Below are 21,918 nucleotides of genomic sequence, written 5' to 3'. Positions count from 1 at the left end.
AAAGGGGGCCTTGTCCTGGCTTTTTCTGTGGTAGACATTTTTGCACCACTCGTTCAGAGAGTGAGAAAGAGATTTTGAGAGAGAGAGAAAAAAGAAAGTGACTTCTGCATTGAGTCAACGCCGTCTGAAATAGTTTTGGCTTCTGACCATAACTTTGCAGGTACTTTGGTTTTTGACCTTCATTACTTTGATTGCCAAGATACTATGGGGGCTGCAATGAATGGGGGCGTCATCCTGCGCCATCAGATTCGGAGGGCACAGAGACGCAGAGAGGGAGTGGCAATCATGGCCAGATGGAGGAGGGCCAACAGGCCTCTGTACAGGAGACCTTACCCTCCCAGGGTATTTCGCCAACAATTCTCCTACATTAATATGTCTGAGGAGCAGTGTTTGCGAAGGCTGCGCTTCAGCAAGGAGGTGGTCACTGAGCTCTGCCACCTGCTGCAGCCTCAACTGAGGAGCAGGACGTCTCAGTCGGTGGCAGTGAAGATAACAGTGGCACTGAACTTTTATGCCACCGGCTCATTTCAATCAGCTACTGGGGACATCGCCAATATCTCCCAGTTCGCGGTGCATTGCTGCATCCGTCAGGTCACAAATGCCCGCTATAAAAGGAGACGAAAGTACATCTCTTTCCCCGTGACCACGGACAAACAGCAAGAACGCGCAATCGGCTTTGCTAGGATAGCAGGCTTCCCCATGGTGCAGGGCGCCATTGACTGCACGCATGTGGCTTTGCGTGCTCCGCATGAGAATGCCGAGGATTTCCGCAACCGAAGGGGCTTCCATTCCTTAAACGTTCAGATGGTCTGTGACCACAGACAGCTGATACTTGCTGTCAATGCCCACTATCCTGGCAGCAGCCACGATGCATTCATCCTGCGCCAGACTACTGTGGCAGAACTTTTCCAGGCACTGCATCACCCAGGTGGTTGGCTTCTCAGGGACAAGGGATATCCACTGTGCACCTGGCTGATGACACCGCTCCGTACGCCCAACACCCCTGCTGAGCTGCGGTACAACGAGAGCCATCAAGCTACCAGGAACATCGTTGAGCACACAATCGGCGTGCTCAAGCAACGGTTCCGCTGTCTGGACCATTCTGGAGGAGCCCTGCAGTACTCGCCTGAGCGAGTCTCCCACTTCGTTGTTGTGTGCTGCACGACCCGGCAATCCTCAGGACCCAGCCAATGCCACCAGGCCTTGGAGCACCACCAGAGGAGGAGGATGAAGAGGAGGAGGAAGATGAGGAGGATGATGATCAGCAGCACCAAGGCGGGAGGGAGGCACACAATGTCGAAACTGGAAGGGCCGTCCATCAACGGCTGATAGCAAGCCACTTCTAGGCCCCTGCTGAGGAAATGGCTTCTGCCATTGAGAACGACATGAATGAAACCAACCCGCAGCCCCTAAGCCGGCCAAGGCAACAATGATTGTGTAATGAAATCTGTTTGTCTTGATCCTGTATTCGTTTTGCACTCATGTATATTACCCTCCCCCACTGTGTATAGTTTCACTTCCTCTTTCCCGACTAACCTGGGAGGTTCCAGATCTTGGCTCTTGGCTCCGCCCCTGACTTCTCTTACATAAAGATCCCAGGATCTGTATGACTCATTCCTGTGAACCAGTCGGCGTGTTGAGATGTTAGCTCTGATCTTAGTGATTAAAAGCCAACTTGTTTAAGTCTATAACTTCTAGTTTTGTGGTTATTGAAGGCCCATCAATTTTAATCACTAAAGAATACTAGGATGGATCGACTCCTAAAACCAGAGCGTCTGGACTTGGATCCACATTCTGCTGAAGCATCAAATCAATTTGGACACTGGTTCAAATGCTTCGAATTCTTCGCAGGGGCCTCATCCGCTAGCGAGGTAGATAAACTGAGTCTACTGACTACTCGCGGAAGTCATCGGATTTATTTGTTCATCCGGGACGCCACCTCTTACACGGAGGCCATCACTATCCTGAAGGCCCAATACCAGAGGCCGGTAAACGAAGTGTACGCCAGACATCTGCTGGCTACACGCAGGCAGCGACTAGAGGAATCAATGGACGATTTCTTACAGGGCCTAAAGGACCTGGTCCGGGACTGTAACTGCAAGGCCGTGACGGCCAACGCGTACTCTGACGAATTGGTCCGCGATTCCTTCATCACGGGCCTCAAATCGAATTATATCCGGCAGAGACTGCTGGAGAAGGAGGTCCTGGACTTAAAAAAGGCAGTGGCCACTGCACGATCGCTGGACGTGGCCCAGAAAAACTCTGACTCTTATTCTTCCGGCCATGCGGCCCTCGCCACCTTGTGCACGCCGAGGGGGCCGCCATCTTGGAATCAGCCATCTTCCCCATCCAGGTGCCCAAGTAGTCATAGTTAAAAATAGCGAAAAGAAACGGATGGTAATTGACTACAGCCAGACTGTTAATATTTATACCCAGCTGGACGCCTACCCTTTACCCCGCATATCAGAAATGGTCAACCAGATTGCGCAATACCGAGTCTTCTCGACTATCGACCTCAAATCCGCGAATCACCAGCTCCCCATTAGAACGGAGGACCGCCCATACACCGCCTTAGAGGCGAACGGGCGCCTCTACCATTTTCTCAGAGTGCCCTTTGGGGTAACAAATGGGGTCTCGGTCTTCCAACGTGAGATGGACCGCATGGTTGACGAGAATAAACTACAAGCTACCTACCCCTATCTGGACAATGTCACTATCTGCGGGCACAACCAGCAAGACCACGATCTAAATCTTGCGAGATTTTTAAAACTGCCGTAAAGCTGAATCTAACCTACAACGAAGACAAATGTGTCTTCAACACAACCCGTCTCTCTATCCTCGGCTGTGTGGTGGAAGATGGGGTAATTGGACCGGACCCTGACCGATTACGCCCCCTAAAGGAACTGCCCCTGCCACACAATCCCAAAGCTTTAAAAAGGTGCCTGGGATTTTTTTCGTATTATGCCCAATGGGTGCCCAATTACTCTGATAAAGCCCGACCCCTCATTAAATCGACGTCCTTCCCACTATCAGCTGAAGCTCGGGAGGCTTTCACCAGTATTAAACAGGACATTGAAAGGGCTGCAGTGTGTGCAGTGGACAAATGCATTCCCTTTCAAGTCGAAAGCGATGCGTCAGACTTTGCTTTAGCTGCGACCCTCAATCAGGCTGGGAGACCTGTGGCCTTCTTCTCCCGAACCCTTCAGGGACCTGAAATCAGGCACTCTTCTGTCGAGAAGGAGGCACAGGCTATAGTGGAGGCAGTGCGGCACTGGAGACACTACCTAGCCGGCAAACGTTTCACCCTGCTCACCGACCAGCGGTCGGTGGCTTTCATGTTTAATAACAAACAAAGGGGGAAAATCAAGAATGACAAAATACTCAGGTGGAGGATCGAACTATCCACGTTCGACTATGATATTATGTACAGGCCGGGAGCCCTTAATGAACCCCCAGACGCCCTATCGCAGGGAATGTGTGCCAGCATTTATACGGACAAATTACAGGGTCTCCACAACGACCTCTGTCACCCAGGGGTCACCCGACTATACCATTTTATAAAGTCCCGCAATCTGCCCCACTCCATCGAGGAGGTCAGGGCAATGACCAGAGCCTGCCGCATCTGTGCGGAATGCAAGCCTCGTTTCTACAGGCCTGACCGTGCACACCTTATCAAAGCCACATGGCCATTCGAGCGCCTAAGTCTGGGCTTCAAGGGACCCCTTCCCTCTGCCGACCGTAACGTATACTTCCTCAATATCATTGATGAATATTCCCGCTTCCCCTTCGCCATTCCCTGCCCAGACATGACCAGTGCCACGGTCATCAAGTGTCCCTGTAATCTATTCTGCATGTTTGGCATGCCGAACTACATACACAGCGATAGGGGGACGTCATTCATGAGTGACGAGCTGCGCCAGTTCTTGCTCTCGAAGGGGATAGCCACTAGCAGAACCACTAGCTACAACCCCCGGGGTAATGGGCAAGTGGAAAGGGAGAATGCTACTGTTTGGAAGGCTGTCATGTTAGCCTTAGTCAAAAGGCCTTCCGACCTCCCGCTGGCAGGAAGTCCTCCCAGACGTGCTCCACTCCATAAGGTCTCTGTTATGTACTGCCACTAACGCTACCCCTCACGAAAAGATGTTCGTTTTCCCCCGGAAATCCACCTCGGGCATATCTCTACCCGCGTGGCTGACGTCTCCGGGGACAGTACTATTGCGGAAGCACGTGAGAGGCCATAAAACAGACCCCCTTGTGGAAAAGGTACAGCTCCTCCATGCAAAACCTCAGTACGCCTATATCGAATACTCTGACGGGCGAGAGGACACTGTTTCCATAAAAGACCTCGCTCCCTCGGGGAGCGGAGAGAACGATGGGAGACTACCCGATGAAGACCTACACTACAAAGAGACAGGACGCCCAGAGGTATCAATACCCAACTTTAACCTGGAGGACACTGCAGATAACCTGGAAGACACTGCGGAGGCCCGGACAGCGGAGGAACCAGAATCCACTCCCCTAGAGGCACCCCAACCGGCTTTGCGCCGATCACTGAGAACTGCAAAACCTCCTGACAGACCCACTTATACCAACTTTTAAGAAACATCACCCCGATGGACTAAATCTATAGAAGGGGTGAATGTAATGAAATCTGTTTGCCTTGATCCTGTATTCGTTTTGCACTCATGTATATTACCCTCCCCCACTGTGTATAGTTCCACTTCCTCTTTCCCGACTAACCTGGGAGGTTCCAGATCTTGGCTCTTGGCTCCGCCCCTGACTTCTCTTACATAAAGATCCCAGGATCTGTATGACTCATTCCTGTGAACCAGTCGGCGTGTTGAGATGTTAGCTCTGATCTTAGTGATTAAAAGCCAACTTGTTTAAGTCTATAACTTCTAGTTTTGTGGTTATTGAAGGCCCATCAGATTGCAAAGACCAAACATGTACATTTTGAATACAAAAACTTTTTTATTTTACAAACTTTGTGTGTGTCATTTCTGCATGACAAACTAATAGAAAGAAACACAAAAAAAAGTAATTAACATAATTGGCTCTCACAACCTGGAGATAATGCCCAAAACACTAAACAAAAATTTGATCACGAGCCTCGGCCTTTAATAAAAAAATGAACAACATTTTGTCACACCTCCTACTTGTTGCCCTTTGAGGGTGATCTCCTTCCCTTGCGCACTTCCCCCCTTCCCACCCTACTGCTCCTCCGTAATGGGACCCCAGTGGCTGCAGCAAGGCTGGTGGAAGGCTACTGATTGTCACAACCTGAGACTGCAGATGCCCTTGAAGGACGGCCTCGACCAGCTCTGGGTCTGGAGGGCCCGGCTGCAGACTGCACCAACTCTGCATGGGCGGCAGCAGTCTGTCCTACAGGCGGTGGCAAGTGCAGTGGAGAAGTGACCGTGGTGGCAGCAGGAATGCTGTCATCTTGAGAGAGGATAGCAACTCCCTACTCGACCGACACACTGGCACTCCCACGGGGCAGCACTTCAGCATCTGGAGCAACCTGCTGGAGCACAGATTGCTGGCCTGCTGCAGCGCGGTGAGAGCCACGGGGAAATGTGTCCGAACCAGCGAGGATGGCAGCAGTCAGTGCTTGCGTGGCCTCAATCTGAGTCTGCATGAGAACAGTCAGAGATGAGCTCATGGCAGCCAGTAACTGAATTGCGTGGCTTCCGCCTGTGCTACTGCGAAGTGCTCCACACTCCTTGCCAGTAATTCAATGCATTCGGTCACCCTTCCCACTGCACCCATGAGCTCAGTGTGCCTGTGCACTGCCTGGGTGTTCATTTCAGCGAGGAGCCGCTCCTCCTCTGGATCCAGTGCAGCAGGACTCACTGGCCTACTCTCCCTCCAGGGAGAAGTGCCCCCGAGCTTCCCTGCCCCCATCGCGTTGCTGCAGCCCGCTAGGTCCTGGAGCTTCACCCTCATCAGACACTTCCCCCCTGCTCCCCTCCAGGGAAGGCGTGTTCCTAATGTGGGCATGGGCTTCCTCGGGAGAGGGTGGTGCTGATGCTCCGGCTTCCTCTTCCTCCTCGCCTGCAGCTTCACTCCCCTGGCAGCTTGAGGGCCCGTCTCCTCAACTGGTGAATCACCAGCTGAAAGCAGGGAGGTACAAGAGTGGCTTTAGCGTGAGGACAGGGTGGCAGCAAGGGAGAAATGAGTGCAGCAACTTAGTAAGTTGGATTGATGTGCATCCCATAGTTGAATAGCCCTTACTGTACGCAGCCATGGTCTTGCCTGATGTGCATCCCATAGTTGAATAGCCCTTACTGTATGCAAAGTGTGGAATGTGCGTGTGTGTTTGATAAAAGGGCCATAGGTCTTGGATGAGTGTTGGGCATTGGGGCTTTTAAGACCCTCTGGCCATAGAGTGAGGTTGAGATGGAGGGATGGAGAGGTTTTGAAAAGAAGCCACTCACCCTGACGACCCGAGTGAGGTCGTTGAACTTTTTTCTACATTGGATTTGGGTCCTGGGCACCATGCTCCTTGAGGAGACGCTCTGAGCCACCTCCCTCCACACTCTTCTATACTCGCGCGGCAAAAGCCTCCTGCCACTCTCTGGGTACAGTATAGATCTTCTGCGCTCCACCGCGCCAACCACAGCCTCCAAGGCCCACTCGCTGAAGCGTTGTGCTCGCTCCCTGGCCCTCTCCATAGTCCTTGCCTGCATGATTTAGCCACAGGTCTGTCCAGGCCGAGATTCAAGGCTCCAATGAGCAGGGTGTGGCTGGAGAGCAAGATCGACCCTCCCCTTTAAGAACTGGCCGGTGCCAGTGTGTCTGTGTTCAATCGGTAACTTGACAGCACCTGTGCTGCGCCCGCACTCTGAGGTAGCGTCTCGCTCCTCGGCCTTAGCGCCTTAAGAGAGGTATGTTGCGCCTGATTTAGCGCTCCAATCACCTCCAGGGGCGATAAAAGCCAAGTTTGCCGTTGGAGGCGATAATTAGCGCCAGGCACTAAATTATGCGCACGGCCGATAACGGCGCCCCAAACAGGGCGATACTGAATTTCTCCCCCAAAGGTTCTTAGCTCTGAAAATCAAGAAGTACAATCAGTTTGGGTGGAGCTAAGAAACAGCAAGGGGCAGAAAACATTGGTGGGAGTTGTTTATGGGCCCCCAAACAGTATTTGTAATGTAGGGCAGAGTATAAATCAGGAAATTAGAGGCGCATAACAAGGGTAGTACAGTAATCATGGGGGATTTTAATCTACATATAGACTGGGCAAACCAAATTTGCAGTAATAGTGTGGAGGACGAATTCATGGAATGTATGCAAGATAGTTTTCTAGATCAGTATGTTGAGGAACCAATTAAGGAACAGGCTATTTTAGATCTAGTATTGTGCAATGAGAAAAGGTTAATTAATAACCTTGTAGTAAAGGGGCCTTTAGGGAAGAGTGACCATAATATGATAGGATTTTATAATGAGTTTGAAAGTGATTTAGTTAAATCCGCAACAAGGGTCTTAAATCTAAACAAAGCAAACTACGTAGGTATGAGGGGCGAGTTGGCTACGTTAGATTGGGTAACTACATTAAAAGGTATGACGGTAGACAAGCAATGGCTAGCATTAAAAAAATTAATACATAATTTACAATAAATATACATTCCTGTAAGGCACAAAAACCCCACAGGAAAAGTGGTCCAACCGTGGCTAACAAGAGAAGTTAAAGATAGTATTAGATCAAATGAAGAGGCTTATAATGTTGCCAAAAAGAGTAGTAAGCCTGAGGATTGAGAGGATTTTAGAATTCAGCAAAGGAGGACCAAGAAAGGGAAAATAGAATATAAGAGTAAACTAGCAAGAGACATAAAAACAGATTGTAAAATCTTCTATAGGTATGTAAAAAGGAAAAGATTAGCAAAAGTAAATGTGGGTCCCTTACAGGCTGATACAGGAGAAATTATAATGGGGGAATAAGGAAATGGCAGAGAAATTAAACAAATACTTTGGGCTGGACTTTACCAGCCCTGAGGAGGCGGGTCTGCTGGGAAAGTCCAAAAGAATGGGAGCGGGTCCCGAACCCGCTTCCAACCCGCCTCCAACCAATCTTCCCGGGAGTTGGGTCACCGATTTACGCAGGGACCCAACTCCTAGCGGCGGGAAGAGGATTATAGCCACTTAACTGCCTGTTAACAGGCTTTGCCCAATTTTTCGACTACTGCTGCGGGCTTCCCGACGTCGGGGAACCTCGCCAGGGTAAGTGAGGTGTGCTGTGAGTCTGTTGTTATGTTGGTCTTTGGATGACAGCTGTAGAAGTGGTGTGAAGGATGCAATGGGACAATGGTTAGTATCAGAGGTAAGGAAATGTTGGGAAAGTCATTTTTAATGTGGTTAGATGTTTCTGCAGTGACAAGCTGTGAAGTGTTTGTGTAGCCTCATCTCATCGGGAGAAGTGACAGATGGCTTCTGCAATCTCAGCTGCAGCTGCCATCTGTTTTATCCTAAGGAGTAAGTAATTGGAAAGCCTGGGTGCAAGGGCTCACCTGTGTACAGTGACTGTCAGTGTTTGACAGCACCTCAATGCTGTCAAACACTGACAAATCATCTATCAAACAAGTGTGGTGCATATGCCTTTAAGGAAACCGGCAGATGAAGCGTCATCAACTGATGTCATCCGACACCGGCTTTCCTTAATTGGCCAGCAAGCCCGCAGGGCGGGCTTAACAAGGCCAATCAGGGCAAAATAGCGTCTGTTCGTCAGACGGCACTGGGGGCAGGAATAAAACCCGGAAGGCAGCAGTCCCGCCCCCAACTCATCTCGGTAAGTAAAATCCAGCCCTTTGTGTCTGTCTTCATGGCGGAAGATGCAAAAAACTTCCCGGAAATAGTGGAGAACCAAGGGTCTAGCGAGAATGAGGAAATGAAAGAAATTATTAGTAAAAAATTAGTACAGGACAAATTAATGGGACTGAAAACTGATAAATCCCAGTTTTGAGCTGCTAGATCTGTTCTGAATCTATCTCATTTAGCACGGTGGTAGTGCCACACATGATGGAGGGCGTCTTCAGTGTGAAGACGGGACTTCGTCTCCACAATGACTGTGCAGTGGTCACTGTTACCAATGCTGTCATGAACAGATGCATCTGCGACAGGTAGACTGGTGAGGACGAAGTCAAGTAGGTTTTGCCCTCGTGTTGGTTCACTCACCACCTGTCGCAGGCCCAGACTGGCAGCTATATCCTTCAGGACTCGGCCAGTAGTGGTGCTACCGAGCCACTCTTGGTGATGGACATTGAAGTCCCCCACCCAGAGTACTTTCTGTGCCCTTGCTACCCTCAGTGCTACTTCCAAGTAGTGTTCAACCTGGAGGAGTACTGATTTATCAGCTGAGGGTGGTAGGTGGTAATCAGCAGGAGGTTTCCTTGTCCATGCTTGACCTGAAACCATGAGACTTTATGGGGTCCGGAGTCAATGTTGAGGACTCCCAGGGCCACTCCTTCCCGACTGTATACCGCTGTGCCGCCACCCCTGGTGAGTCTGTCCTGCCAGTGGGACAGGACGTACCCAGGGGTGGTGATGGAGGAGTTTGGGACATTGGCTGAAAGGTATGATTGTGTGAGTATGACTATGTCAGGCTGTTGCTTGACTAGTCTGTGGGACAGCTCTCCCAATCTTGGCACAAGTCCCCAGATGTTGGTGAGGAGGACTTTGCAGGGTTGATTGGGCTGGGTGTGCCATTGCCGGTGCCAAGGTCGATGCCGGGTGGTCCATCCGGTTTCATTCTTATTATTTTGTTTCGTGATTAGTTACAACTGAGTGGCTTGCTAGGCCATTTCAGAGGGCAGTTAAGAGTCAACCATATTGCTGTGGGTCTGGAGTCACATATAGGCCAGACCAGGTAAGGACGGCAGATTTCCTTCCCTAAAGGACATTAGTGAACCAGATGGGTTTTTACGACAATCCGATAGTTTCATGGTTACCATTACTGATACTAGCTTTTCATTCCAGATTTATTTAATTGAATTTAAATTCCCCAGCTGCCGTGGTGGGATTTGAACTCACGTCTCTGGATCATTAGTCCAGGCCTCTGGATTACTAGCCCAGTGACATTACCATTACGCTACCGTTCCCTTAATTGAGTAGACTAGGCCTATATTCTCTAGAGTTTAGAAGAATGAGAGGTGATCTCACTGAAGCATACAAAATTCTTACAGGACTTGACAGGGTAGATGCAGGGAGGATGTGTCCCCTGGCTGGGGAGTTTAGAACCAGGGGTCACAGTCTCAGAATAAGGTGTTGGCCATTTGAGACTGAGATGAGGAGAAATTTCTTCACTCAGAGGGTGGTGAATCTTTGGAATTCTCTACCCCAAAGGGCTGTTGAGGCTCAGTCGTTGAGTATATTCAAGACAGAGATCGATAGATTTTTGAATATTAAGGGAATCAAGGGATCTGGGGATAGTGCAGGAAAGTGGAGATGAGGTAGAAGATCAGCCGTGATCTTACTGAATGGCAGAGCAGGCTCGAAAGGCCAAATAGCCTACTCCTGCTCCTATTTCTTATGTTCTTATATACATCTATACGATCCCCTTTCTTAGTCATCTCATTTCAACGCTGAAAAGTCCAAGTTTCTACACTATTTCCCCATGCTTCCGTCCTTCAATGCTAGGGATCCGCCTTATATCTCTTGCTTGCACTATCTGCAGAGCGTGAATGTGTCTCCGTGACCAAAACGGGACCAGTATTCAAGGTGCAGTCTAACCATAGTCTATACATCTTTAGCATGACACCCTCTGACTTGCACTCAACTGGTCTGATTTAGGCCCTTCCCATCCTGACATCATTCCCCAAACAAGCACCTGTTGCTTCCTATCCCTCAGCCAGTTTCTTATCCATTTCTCAGTGTTTGCATTCAAAGCTATCTAGTGAGCAACCTCTCAGAGTAATTGGTTACCTTGACAGTCCATTACTTTAAGCTTAGGTCGCAGTCATAGAATCATAGAGCACAGAAGGAGGCCAGTCGGCCCATCATGCCTGTGCCGGCTCTTTGAAAGAGTTCTCTAATTAATCACACTCGCCCCGCTCTTTCCCCATAGCCCTGCAAATTTTTCCTTTTCAAGTATATATCCAATTCCCTTTTGAAAGTTACTATTGAATCTGTTTCCACCACCTTTTATGATCTGACAGTGCATTCCAGATCAATAACAACTTGCTGCATAAAAAAAAAATTCTACTCATCTCCCCTCTGGTTTTTTTGGCAATTATTTTAAATCTGTGTCGTCTGGTTACTGGCACTCCAGCCAGTGGAAACAGTTTCTTCTTATTTACTCTGTCAAAACCCCTCATAATTTTGAACACAAATTATTTTCTCATTCAATTCTATCTAGCAATGCAATCTTTCTTAAAGAGTAATTGGCTGCCTGGAAAGGCTATTTTTTGGCTCCATCACATCAGTATTATCATCCAGAAAAACTGAGTAAAAGAACTTTGGTATGTGCTCTGAAGGAGATGTAATTACCATGAAGGATCCTATCCATGTTAGCCAGGCTCAGGCCGTAATGGTGAAATTTACAGTCTTTCAGAAAACGCCAGAACTGAAGTTTGCTCATTAAGAACGTATTATCCAGCGATTGCTGATGTCCCAGACAACTGTAGAAACTGTACATTTTCTTCAATTCTGTCAGATTTCGGAGAGTAGCGTACTCTAACTGCACAAAAAAACCAAAATCTAAAATCACGTGACTGAATTCTAATAAAGTAATTTTTTAAAATACATTTGAGTGGCGATTGTGGTGAGGTGAGGGCTAGGAGCGAGTGTGGGGCTGAGTCCTAGGGTGAGAAGGAGAGAGGCGGATAGTTGGCTGCGGAGTGGGAGTTGGGCCAGAAACACAGGAATTGTTCCTTGGTAACTGAAGAATGACAATTCATTAACAAGCACATGATTAGCACAGACCAATCAAATATGTAGGATAAGATGGGTAAAATGTTTCTTTTAACTTATATAGGAACCAAATCGATAAATAACTCCAATGCTGTGAATGATTATAAAGCATCCAACAAATAATTCATACATCTATCTTCAGTATTTGAATGATCCCAGTAGGTTTTGTGTATAAACACCCATTAAGTATTAATAAGATTATTTTCTAAATACCCAATGGGTTGCTATGATTTCAATATGATGCATTGTTATATAAATGCCCGATAGTAAATGATTCTAATATTGTAAATGCAAACTGCCAGGTGAGAGTGAGCAGACAGCACAGCAGACACAGTCCAAGACTGGAGTGAGAAACAGAGCGCTGGGTCTGCATCTAGGTCCGAGGAGCAGATGAGAGTGGGCGAGTCCAGAAGAGCGGGAAAGCTGAGGCTATGAAAGAAGAGAAGGCCAGGGACAGAAAGGCTGCAGGCACTTTGGGTAGGCGGGAAAACAACAAAATGGCTATAGTGAGTGAGCCCGGTGGGCCAAGGCTATGGAGAGGGAGACTGGTGGGGAAAAGATATGGAGAGGGAGACTGGTGGGGAAAGGCTACGGAGAGGGAGCTGGTGGGCCAAGGCTATGGAGAGAGAGACTGGTGGGCCAAGGCTATGGAGAGGGAGACTGGTGCGCCAAGGCTATGGAGAGGGAGACTGGTGGGGAAAGGCTATGGAGAGGGAGACTGGTGGGCCAAGGCTACGGAGAGGGAGACTGGTGGGGAAAGGCTACGGGAGACTGGTGGGGAAAGGCTATGGAGAGGGAGACTGGTGGGGAAAGGCTACGGAGAGGGAGACTGGTGGGGAAAGGCTACGGAGAGGGAGACTGGTGGGGAAAGGCTACGGAGAGGGAGACTGGTGGGCCAAGGCTATGGAGAGGGAGACTGGTGGGGAAAGGCTACGGAGAGGGAGACTGCTGGGGAAAGGCTACGGCGAGGGAGACTGGTGGGGAAAGGCTACGGAGAGGGAGACTGGTGGGCCAAGGCTATGGAGAGGGAGACTGGTGGGGAAAGGCTACGGAGAGGGAGACTGCTGGGGAAAGGCTACGGCGAGGGAGACTGGTGGGGAAAGGCTACGGAGAGGGAGACTGGTGGGCCAAGGCTACGGAGAGGGAGACTGGTGGGCCAAGGCTACGGAGAGGGAGACTGGTGGGCCAAGGCTACGGAGAGGGAGACTGGTGGGGAAAGGCTACGGAGAGGGAGACTGGTGGGGAAAGGCTACGGAGAGGGAGACTGGTGGGGAAAGGCTACGGAGAGGGAGACTGGTGGGGAAAGGCTACGGAGAGGGAGACTGGTGGGGAAAGGCTATGGAGAGGGAGACTGGTGGGGAAAGGCTACGGAGAGGGAGACTGGTGGGCCAAGGCTATGGAGAGGGAGACTGGTGGGCCAAGGCTATGGAGAGGGAGACTGGTGGGGAAAGGCTACGGAGAGGGAGACTGGTGGGCCAAGGCTATGGAGAGGGAGACTGGTGGGGAAAGGCTACGGAGAGGGAGACTGGTGGCCCAAGGCCCATGAGATGATGGCGGGTCCAGCCACAGGAGTTGGGGGTGCTGGAGACAGTAATGGGGACTGGGATTACTGTACTGGCATATCACTCTCTTCACCCATGGAGAAAAGGCCAGCCAAAAGAAGGGAACCAGGTATCTGTGCATTTGGTGCCTTGCATGCGTTGTTCAAGTCAGGCCGCATGTGGGCAGGCCGGGCCTTGAATTATCGGGGAAGCGTGTATCTGCGATCGGGCATGTTCACCGTATCCAGTAATTTTGATGCCAATATTTATATTAAATCAATAAAGCTTCATTTCAGGTTGGTAGTGGTTTAGGTGCTGCATTCTCTAATCTGATGGAGTTTCTGTTTACCTGCACAAGCTCGTTTTGTCTGTTTTCCTCTCGGATCTTCTCCAAAAGTGAAGCAATATCAAGCTGCACGTTATGTTCCAGAACTGATTTAATGACACCCTTTGAACCACTTGCTTTGATATTACCTATCATAGAAAGAAATATTGAACATTTATTCCTTTTTACTGATTTTTAAACCCTTTATTATTGTTACATATCTGTGTACATATATTATAAAGTTTTATGTACAGCAGGGACTTCCTATCCTTACAGCATGGTCACATCACGCTATTTCCATTACACCTGTGTGTCACACCTGGGTCTTCATCTTAAACTGTAAGGTATCTATATAATTATATACTTACATTTCAGCCCTCCTGACGCTAGGTGGGGATATAGCACTATTCCACACATATTTAGCTGTCATTGTAAATTCTCCTATGTGACTGGTCCTTCAAACATTTTTCAACCTGCAAGTAAGTTTTCTCTGGTTTCATTTTCTTCTTCCATTGCTTTTTCAAGTCCAACACTTTCCCCACCGCTACTGGCCCTGCCCGCTTTGCTTCTGGACACACCTCTCTTCCCCACCAGCTGCTGCAAGATTTGGCAACTCTGATGCCGCAACCCCCTAGAAGCTGCACTCCATGCCTGCTACCTCCTGCGCTGGATTCTCAGCACCGAACTGGTAAACTGGTAGATGTAGCGCATGTAATGGCAGAAGTCAGTCATGCGTAATTTCTGCACCATAATAATAATGCCGTACGCTGTAGATACGCCATTACTATGGCACAAGTTTGCTACAAATTCATGCCCGTAGTTTCGTTTTTAAAGCACTTTGGAAATACTTGCCAACAGTATGATAGGGGTGATGGGCCTTCAATAACCACAAAACTAGAAGTTATAGACTTAAACAAGTTGGCTTTTAATCACTAAGATCAGAGCTAACATCTCAACACGCCGACTGGTTCACAGGAATGAGTCATACAGATCCTGGGATCTTTATGTAAGAGAAGTCAGGGGCGGAGCCAAGAGCCAAGACCTGGAACCTCCCAGGTTAGTCGGGAAAGAGGAAGTGAAACTATACACAGTGGGGGAGGGTAATATACACGAGTGCAAAATGAATACAGGATCAAGACAAACAGATTTCATTACATTCACCCCTTCTATAGATTTAGTCCATCGGGGTGATGTTTCTTAAAAGTTGGTATAAGTGAGTCTGTCAGGAGGTTTTGCAGTTCTCAGTGATCGGCGCAAAGCCGGTTGGGGTGCCTCTAGGGGAGTGGATTCTGGTTCCTCCGCTGTCCGGGCCTCCGCAGTGTCTTCCAGGTTATCTGCAGTGTCCTCCAGGTTAAAGTTGGGTATTGATACCTCTGGGCGTCCTGTCTCTTTGTAGTGTAGGTCTTCATCGGGTAGTCTCTCATCGTTCTCTCCGCTCCCCGAGGGAGCGAGGTCTTTTATGGAAACAGTGTCCTCTCGCCCGTCAGAGTATTCGATATAGGCGTACTGAGGTTTTGCATGGAGGAGCTGTACCTTTTCCACAAGGGGGTCCGTTTTATGGCCTCTCATGTGCTTCCGCAATAGTACTGTCCCCGGAGACGTCAGCCACGCGGGTAGAGATATGCCCGAGGTGGATTTCCGGGGGAAAACGAACATCTTTTCGTGAGGGGTAGCGTTAGTGGCAGTACATAACAGAGACCTTATGGAGTGGAGCACGTCTGGGAGGACTTCCTGCCAGCGGGAGGTCGGAAGGCCTTTTGACTTTAAGACTAACGTGACAGCCTTCCAAACAGTAGCATTCTCCCTTTCCACTTGCCCATTACCCCGGGGGTTGTAGCTAGTGGTTCTGCTAGTGGCTATCCCCTTCGAGAGCAAGAACTGGCGCAGCTCGTCACTCATGAATGACGTCCCCCTATCGCTGTGTATGTAGTTCGGCATGCCAAACATGCAGAATAGATTACAGAGACACTTGATGACCGTGGCACTGGTCATGTCTGGGCAGGGAATGGCGAAGGGGAAGCGGGAATATTTATCAATGATATTGAGGAAGTATACGTTACGGTCGGCAGAGGGAAGGGGTCCCTTGAAGTCCAGACTTAGGCGCTCGAATGGCCATGTGGCTTTGATAAGGTGTGCACGGTCAGGCCTGTAGAAACGAGGCTTGCATTCCGCACAGATGCGGCAGGCTCTGGTCATTGCCCTGACCTCCTCGATGGAGTGGGGCAGATTGCGGGACTTTATAAAATGGTATAGTCGGGTGACCCCTGGGTGACAGAGGTCGTTGTGGAGACCCTGTAATTTGTCCGTATGAATGCTGGCACACATTCCCCGCGATAGGGCGTCTGGGGGTTCATTAAGGGCTCCCGGCCTGCACATAATATCATAGTCGAACGTGGATAGTTCGATCCACCACCTGAGTATTTTGTCATTCTTGATTTTCCCCCTTTGTTTTGTTATTAAACATGAAAGCCACCGACCGCTGGTCGGTGAGCAGGGAGAAACGTTTGCCGGCTAGGTAGTGTCTCCAGTGCCGCACTGCCTCCACTATAGCCTGTGCCTCCTTCTCGACAGAAGAGTGCCTGATTTCAGGTCCCTGAAGGGTTCGGGAGAAGAAGGCCACAGGTCTCCCAGCCTGATTGAGGGTTGCAGCTAAGGCAAAGTCTGACGCATCGCTTTCAACTTGAAAGGGAATGCATTCGTCCACTGCACACACTGCAGCCCTTTCAATGTCCTGTTTAATACTGGTGAAAGCCTCCCGAGCTTCAGCTGATAGTGGGAAGGACGTCGATTTAATGAGGGGTCGGGCCTTATCAGAGTAATTGGGCACCCATTGGGCATAATACGAAAAAAATCCCAGGCACCTTTTTAAAGCTTTGGGATTGTGTGGCAGGGGCAGTTCCTTTAGGGGGCGTAATCGGTCAGGGTCCGGTCCAATTACCCCATCTTCCACCACACAGCCGAGGATAGAGAGACGGGTTGTGTTGAAGACACATTTGTCTTCGTTGTAGGTTAGATTCAGCTTTACGGCAGTTTTTAAAAATCTCGCAAGATTTAGATCGTGGTCTTGCTGGTTGTGCCCGCAGATAGTGACATTGTCCAGATAGGGGTAGGTAGCTTGTAGTTTATTCTCGTCAACCATGCGGTCCATCTCACATTGGAAGACCGAGACCCCATTTGTTACCCCGAAGGGCACTCTGAGAAAATGGTAGAGGCGCCCGTTCGCCTCTAAGGCGGTGTATGGGCGGTCCTCTGTTCTAATGGGGAGCTGGTGATACGCGGATTTGAGGTCGATAGTCGAGAAGACTCGGTATTGCGCAATCTGGTTGACCATTTCTGATATGCGGGGTAAAGGGTAGGCGTCCAGCTGGGTATAAATATTAACAGTCTGGCTGTAGTCAATTACCATCCGTTTCTTTTCGCTATTTTTAACTATGACTACTTGGGCACGCCACGGGCTGGTACTGCATTCAATAATGCCTTCCCGCAGTAGTCTGTCCACTTCCGCCTTGATAAAGTGTCTGTCTTCCAGACTGTACCGTCTACTTTTGGTCGCTATGGGCCTACAGTTCGGAGCGAGATTAGCGAATAAAGAGGGCGGGCTGATTTTTAAGGTTGATAGGCCACAGACTGAGTGGCGGCTGGGACCCGCCATATGCTAGCGTGACACTTTCGTGGTGGCACTGGAAGTCCAGGCCCAAGATTACATTAACACAGAGTTCTGGCATCACGAGGAGTTTAAAATCCTTGTAGTCCGTGCCTTTTACAGTCAGTGTTACCACACAGTAGCCCAAAATGTCCGAAGTGTGGGGCTTAGCAGCCATAGCAATTCTGCTCCGTGTAGGGGTTACCGTTAATGAGTGCCGCCGTACCAGGCTAGGGTGGATAAAACTCTCGGTCCTCCCACAGTCAATTAAACATTTCGTTAAATTCCCGTTTACCTGTATGTCCATCATGGATTTTGTCAACGGGTGTGGCCTAGATTGATCCACCGTGATCGAAGCCACTGTTGGGCCCTGGGCGGCCGTTGAGTCGGGAAAAGATGGCGGATCCCAAGATGGCGGCCCGCACGGCACGCACGAGGCGGTGACGGAGTTGGAAATCGGATTCCCCCTGCAGACTTTGCTAAAATGCCCCTTTTTCTTACATTTGAAGCATGTAGCGTCCTTCGCTGGGCATCGTTGTCTGGGGTGCTTGGCCTGGCCGCAGAAGTAGCATTTCGGGCCTCGAGACATTGCCGCTGTAGTAGGACTCCTGGGTGAACTTCTGTGTGGGGACTCCGGCGGCGTAGAGCTGGTCTGAGACCTGGATGGGGAAGATGGCTGATTCCAAGATGGCGGCCCCCTCGGCGCGCACGAGGCGGTGAGGGCCGCATGGCCGGAAGAATAAGAGTCAAAGTTTTTCTGAGCCACGTCCAACGATCGCGCAGTGGCCACTGCCTTTTTTAAGTCCAGGACCTCCTTCTCCAGCAGTCTCTGCCGGATATAATTCGATTTGAGGCCCGTGATGAAGGAATCGCAGACCAATTCGTCAGAGTACGCGTTGGCCGTCACGGCCTTGCAGTTACAGTCCCGGACCAGGTCCTTTAGGCCCTGTAAGAAATCGTCCATTGATTCCTCTGGTCGCTGCCTGCGTGTAGCCAGCAGATGTCTGGCGTACACTTCGTTTACCGGCCTCTGGTATTGGGCCTTCAGGATAGTGATGGCCTCCGTGTAAGAGGTGGCGTCCCGGATGAACAAATAAATCCGATGACTTACGCGAGTAGTCAGTAGACTCAGTTTATCTACCTCGCTAGCGGATGAGGCCCCCGCGAAGAGTTCAAAGCATTTGAGCCAGTGTCCAAATTGATTTGATGCTTCAGCAGAATGTGGATCCAAGTCCAGACGCTCTGGTTTTAGGAGTCGATCCATCCTAGTGTTCTTTAGTGATTAAAATTGATGGGCCTTCAATAACCACAAAACTAGAAGTTATAGACTTAAACAAGTTGGCTTTTAATCACTAAGATCAGAGCTAACATCTCAACACGCCGACTGGTTCACAGGAATGAGTCATACAGATCCTGGGATCTTTATGTAAGAGAAGTCAGGGGCGGAGCCAAGAGCCAAGATCTGGAACCTCCCAGGATAGTCGGGAAAGAGGAAGTGAAACTATACACAGTGGGGGAGGGTAATATACATGAGTGCAAAACGAATACAGGATCAAGACAAACAGATTTCATTACAAGGGGGAAGGGGGTTACAAATTGTGGTTATATAGTGGTTTGAAAATAAAGGCTTGGAAATTGCGATCGGAGGCTTGCCGCCTGTGTACGCATCCAAACCACAAGAAAACTCTGTACTTACCTGTTGTCTCCAGAGTTTCGGACTCTAGTGGTCCTGGGCCTGCCATGCATCCCTGGACAAAGGGGGAATTCCATTTACGTATGGAATCCCCACAAGCATAATAAAAATCACCTAATAAATACAATTTCACAACACAAATAAAAATAAATAATCACAGGTTCAAAATTAATTACAATACCCTTAATTAAACATTTAAAATAAAAAAGTAATTTTTTGAAAATTAAATTAAACATTTTTAAATGGGACAAAAATAACCTAAACTAATTTTAATTTCTTTTTATTCGTTCATGGGATGTTGGCGTAGCTGGTAATGCCAGCATTTATTGCCCGTCCCTAATTGCCCTGAGAAGGTGGTGGTGAGCTACCTTCTTGAACTGCTGCAGTCCGTGCGGTGAAGGTACTCCCACAGTGCTGTCAGGGAGGGAGTTCCAGGATTTTGACCCAGCGACGATGAAGGAACGGTGATATACTTCTAAGTCAGGATGGTGTGTGACTTGGAGGGGAACTTGCATGATGGTGTTCCCATGCACCTGCTGCCCTTGTCCTTCTAGGTGGTAGAGGTCGCAGGTTTGGGAGGTGCTGTAGAAGAAGCATTGGCAAGTTGCTGCAGTGCATCTTGTAGATGGTACACAGTGCAGCCACGGTAGGCCGGTGGTGGAGGGAGTGAATGTTTAAGGTGGTGGATGGGGTGCCAATCAAGCGGGCTGCTTTGTCCTGGATAGTGTTGAGCTTCTTAAGTGTTGGAGCTGCACTCATCCAGGCAAGTAGAGCGTATTACGTCACACTCCTTACTTGTGCCTTGTAGATGGTGGAAAGGCTTTGGGGAGTCAGGAGGTGAGACACTCGCCGTAGAATACCCAGTCTCTGAGTTGCTCATGTGGCCACAGTATTTATGTGGCTGGTCCAGTTAAGTTTCTGATCAACGGTGACCCCCAGGATGTTGATGGTGGGGGATTCGGCAATGGTAATGCCGTTAAATGTCAGGGGGCGGTGGTTAGACACTCGGTTTTTGGAGATAGTCATTGCCTGGCACTTGTGTGGCGCAAATGTTACTTGCCACTTATCAGCCCAAGCCTGAATGTTGTCCAGGTCTTGCTGCATGCGGGCATGGACTGCTTCATTATCCGAGGAGTTGCAAATGGAACTGAACACTGTGCAATCATCAGCGAACATCCCCACTTCTGACCTTATGATGGAGAGAAGGTTATTGATGAAGCAGCTGAAGATGATTAGGCCTAGGACGCCTCCCTGAGTAACTCCTGCAGCAATGTCCTGGGGCTGTGATGATTGACCTCCAACAACCAGAACCATCTTCCTTTGTGCTAGGTATGACTCCAGCCAGTGGAGAGTTTTCCCCCCCGATTCCCATTAACTTCAATTTTTACGAGGGCTCCTTGATGCCACACTCGGTCAAATGCTACCTTGATATCAAGGGCACCTTACCTCTGGAATTCAGCTCTTTTGTCCATGTTTGGACCAAGGCTGTAATGAGGTCTGGAGCCGAGTGGTCCTGCCGGAACCCAAACTTAGCATCAGTGAGCAGGTTACTGGTGAGTAAGTGCCGCTTAATAGCACTGTCGACGACACCTTCCATCACTTTGCTGACGATTGAGAGTAGACTGATGGGGTGGTAATTGGCTGGATTGGATTGGATTTGTCCTGCTTTTTGTGGACAGGACATACCTGGGCAGTTTTCCACATTGTCGTGTAGATGCCAGTGCTGTAGCTGTACTAGAACAGCTTGGCTAGAGGTGCGGCTAGTTCTGGAGCATCTTCAGCAAGACAGCCGGGATGCTGTTGGGGCCCATAGCCTTTGCTGTTTCCAGTGCGCTCAGCCGTTTCATGATATCACGTGGAGTGAATTGAATTGGCTGAAGACTGGCTTCTGTGATGGTGGGGACCTCAGGAGGAGGCCGATATGGATCATTCACTTGGCATTTTGGCTGAAGATGGTTGCATACGCTTCAGCCTTGTCTTTTGCACACGTGCTGGGCTCCACCATCATTGAGATTGGGGATATTCATGGAGCCTCCTCCTGTTGGTTGTTTAATTGTCCATCACCATTCACGACTGGATGTGGCAGGACTGCAGAGCTTTGATCTGATCCGTTGATTGTGGGATCACTTAGCTCTGTCTATAGTATGCTGCTTCCACTGTTTAGCATGCATGTAGTCTTGTGTTGCAGCTTCCCCAGGTTGGCACCTCATTTTTAGGTACGCCTGGTGCTGCTCTTGGCATGCTCTTCTGCACTCCTGATTGAACCAGGGTTTGTCCCCTGGCTTGATGGTAATGGTAGTGTGAGGGATATGCCAGCCATGAGGTTGCAGATTGTAATGGAATACAATTCTGCTGCTGCTGATGGGCCTCATGGATGCCCAGTTTTGAGCTGTTAGATCTGTTCTGAATCTATCACATTTAGCACGGTGGTAGTGCCACACAACACGATGGAGGGTGTCATCAGTGTGAATATGGGACTTTGTCTCCCTTCGTCTCCCTTCACTTAAATGTAAGTGAATGTTTAAAATACATTTTTTTTAAACATTTAAACATTTATTTTAACCCTTACACTGGTAAAAGAAGGCTTTATGCCTGCTTTTACCAGGCGTAAGGGTTTGGTGGGTACTCACTGGGCAGATAGCCCAACTCTGTGCCAGCGAAAGTGAATTTGTAGCGGATGGGTACGAACTATCAACGAGAAACTTGCGGAAATCACATGCGGAAACCCGGAACTTGCGGAGCACTTACGACGGTGTACGCTGTGCATACGCCGTCATAGGCCCCGTAAAATCCAGGCCAAAGCCTTTCCACT

The 21,918-nt window shown here is 49.3% G+C and overlaps 1 protein-coding gene across 4 annotated transcripts in view; it reads right to left on the bottom strand.

Annotated features, from left to right (window-relative positions):
* The window catches only part of rsph10b (radial spoke head 10 homolog B), an 80,673-nt gene that overhangs the window by 44,213 nt on the left and 14,542 nt on the right, over nt 1–21,918 (bottom strand). For 3 of the 4 annotated variants that reach the window (XM_086001109.1, XM_086001112.1, XM_086001111.1), the window contains exons 9-11: nt 19,110–19,220; nt 13,795–13,919; nt 11,482–11,671 (exon numbers count right to left, since the gene is read on the bottom strand). In XM_086001109.1, the coding sequence (XP_085857235.1) occupies nt 11,482–11,671; nt 13,795–13,919; nt 19,110–19,220 (426 nt within the window). The remainder of the gene's footprint in view (nt 1–11,481; nt 11,672–13,794; nt 13,920–19,109; nt 19,221–21,918) is intronic. The other variant, XM_086001110.1, reaches the window with a different exon arrangement.

The sequence above is a fragment of the Somniosus microcephalus genome, chromosome 11 (assembly GCF_052327205.1).
Source record: "Somniosus microcephalus isolate GS21.2 chromosome 11, FLI_Smic_1.0, whole genome shotgun sequence".
NCBI classification, from domain to species: domain Eukaryota; kingdom Metazoa; phylum Chordata; class Chondrichthyes; order Squaliformes; family Somniosidae; genus Somniosus; species Somniosus microcephalus.
Note: the sequence above shows the minus strand (reverse complement) of the source record. Positions and strands in the feature narration are given on the sequence as shown.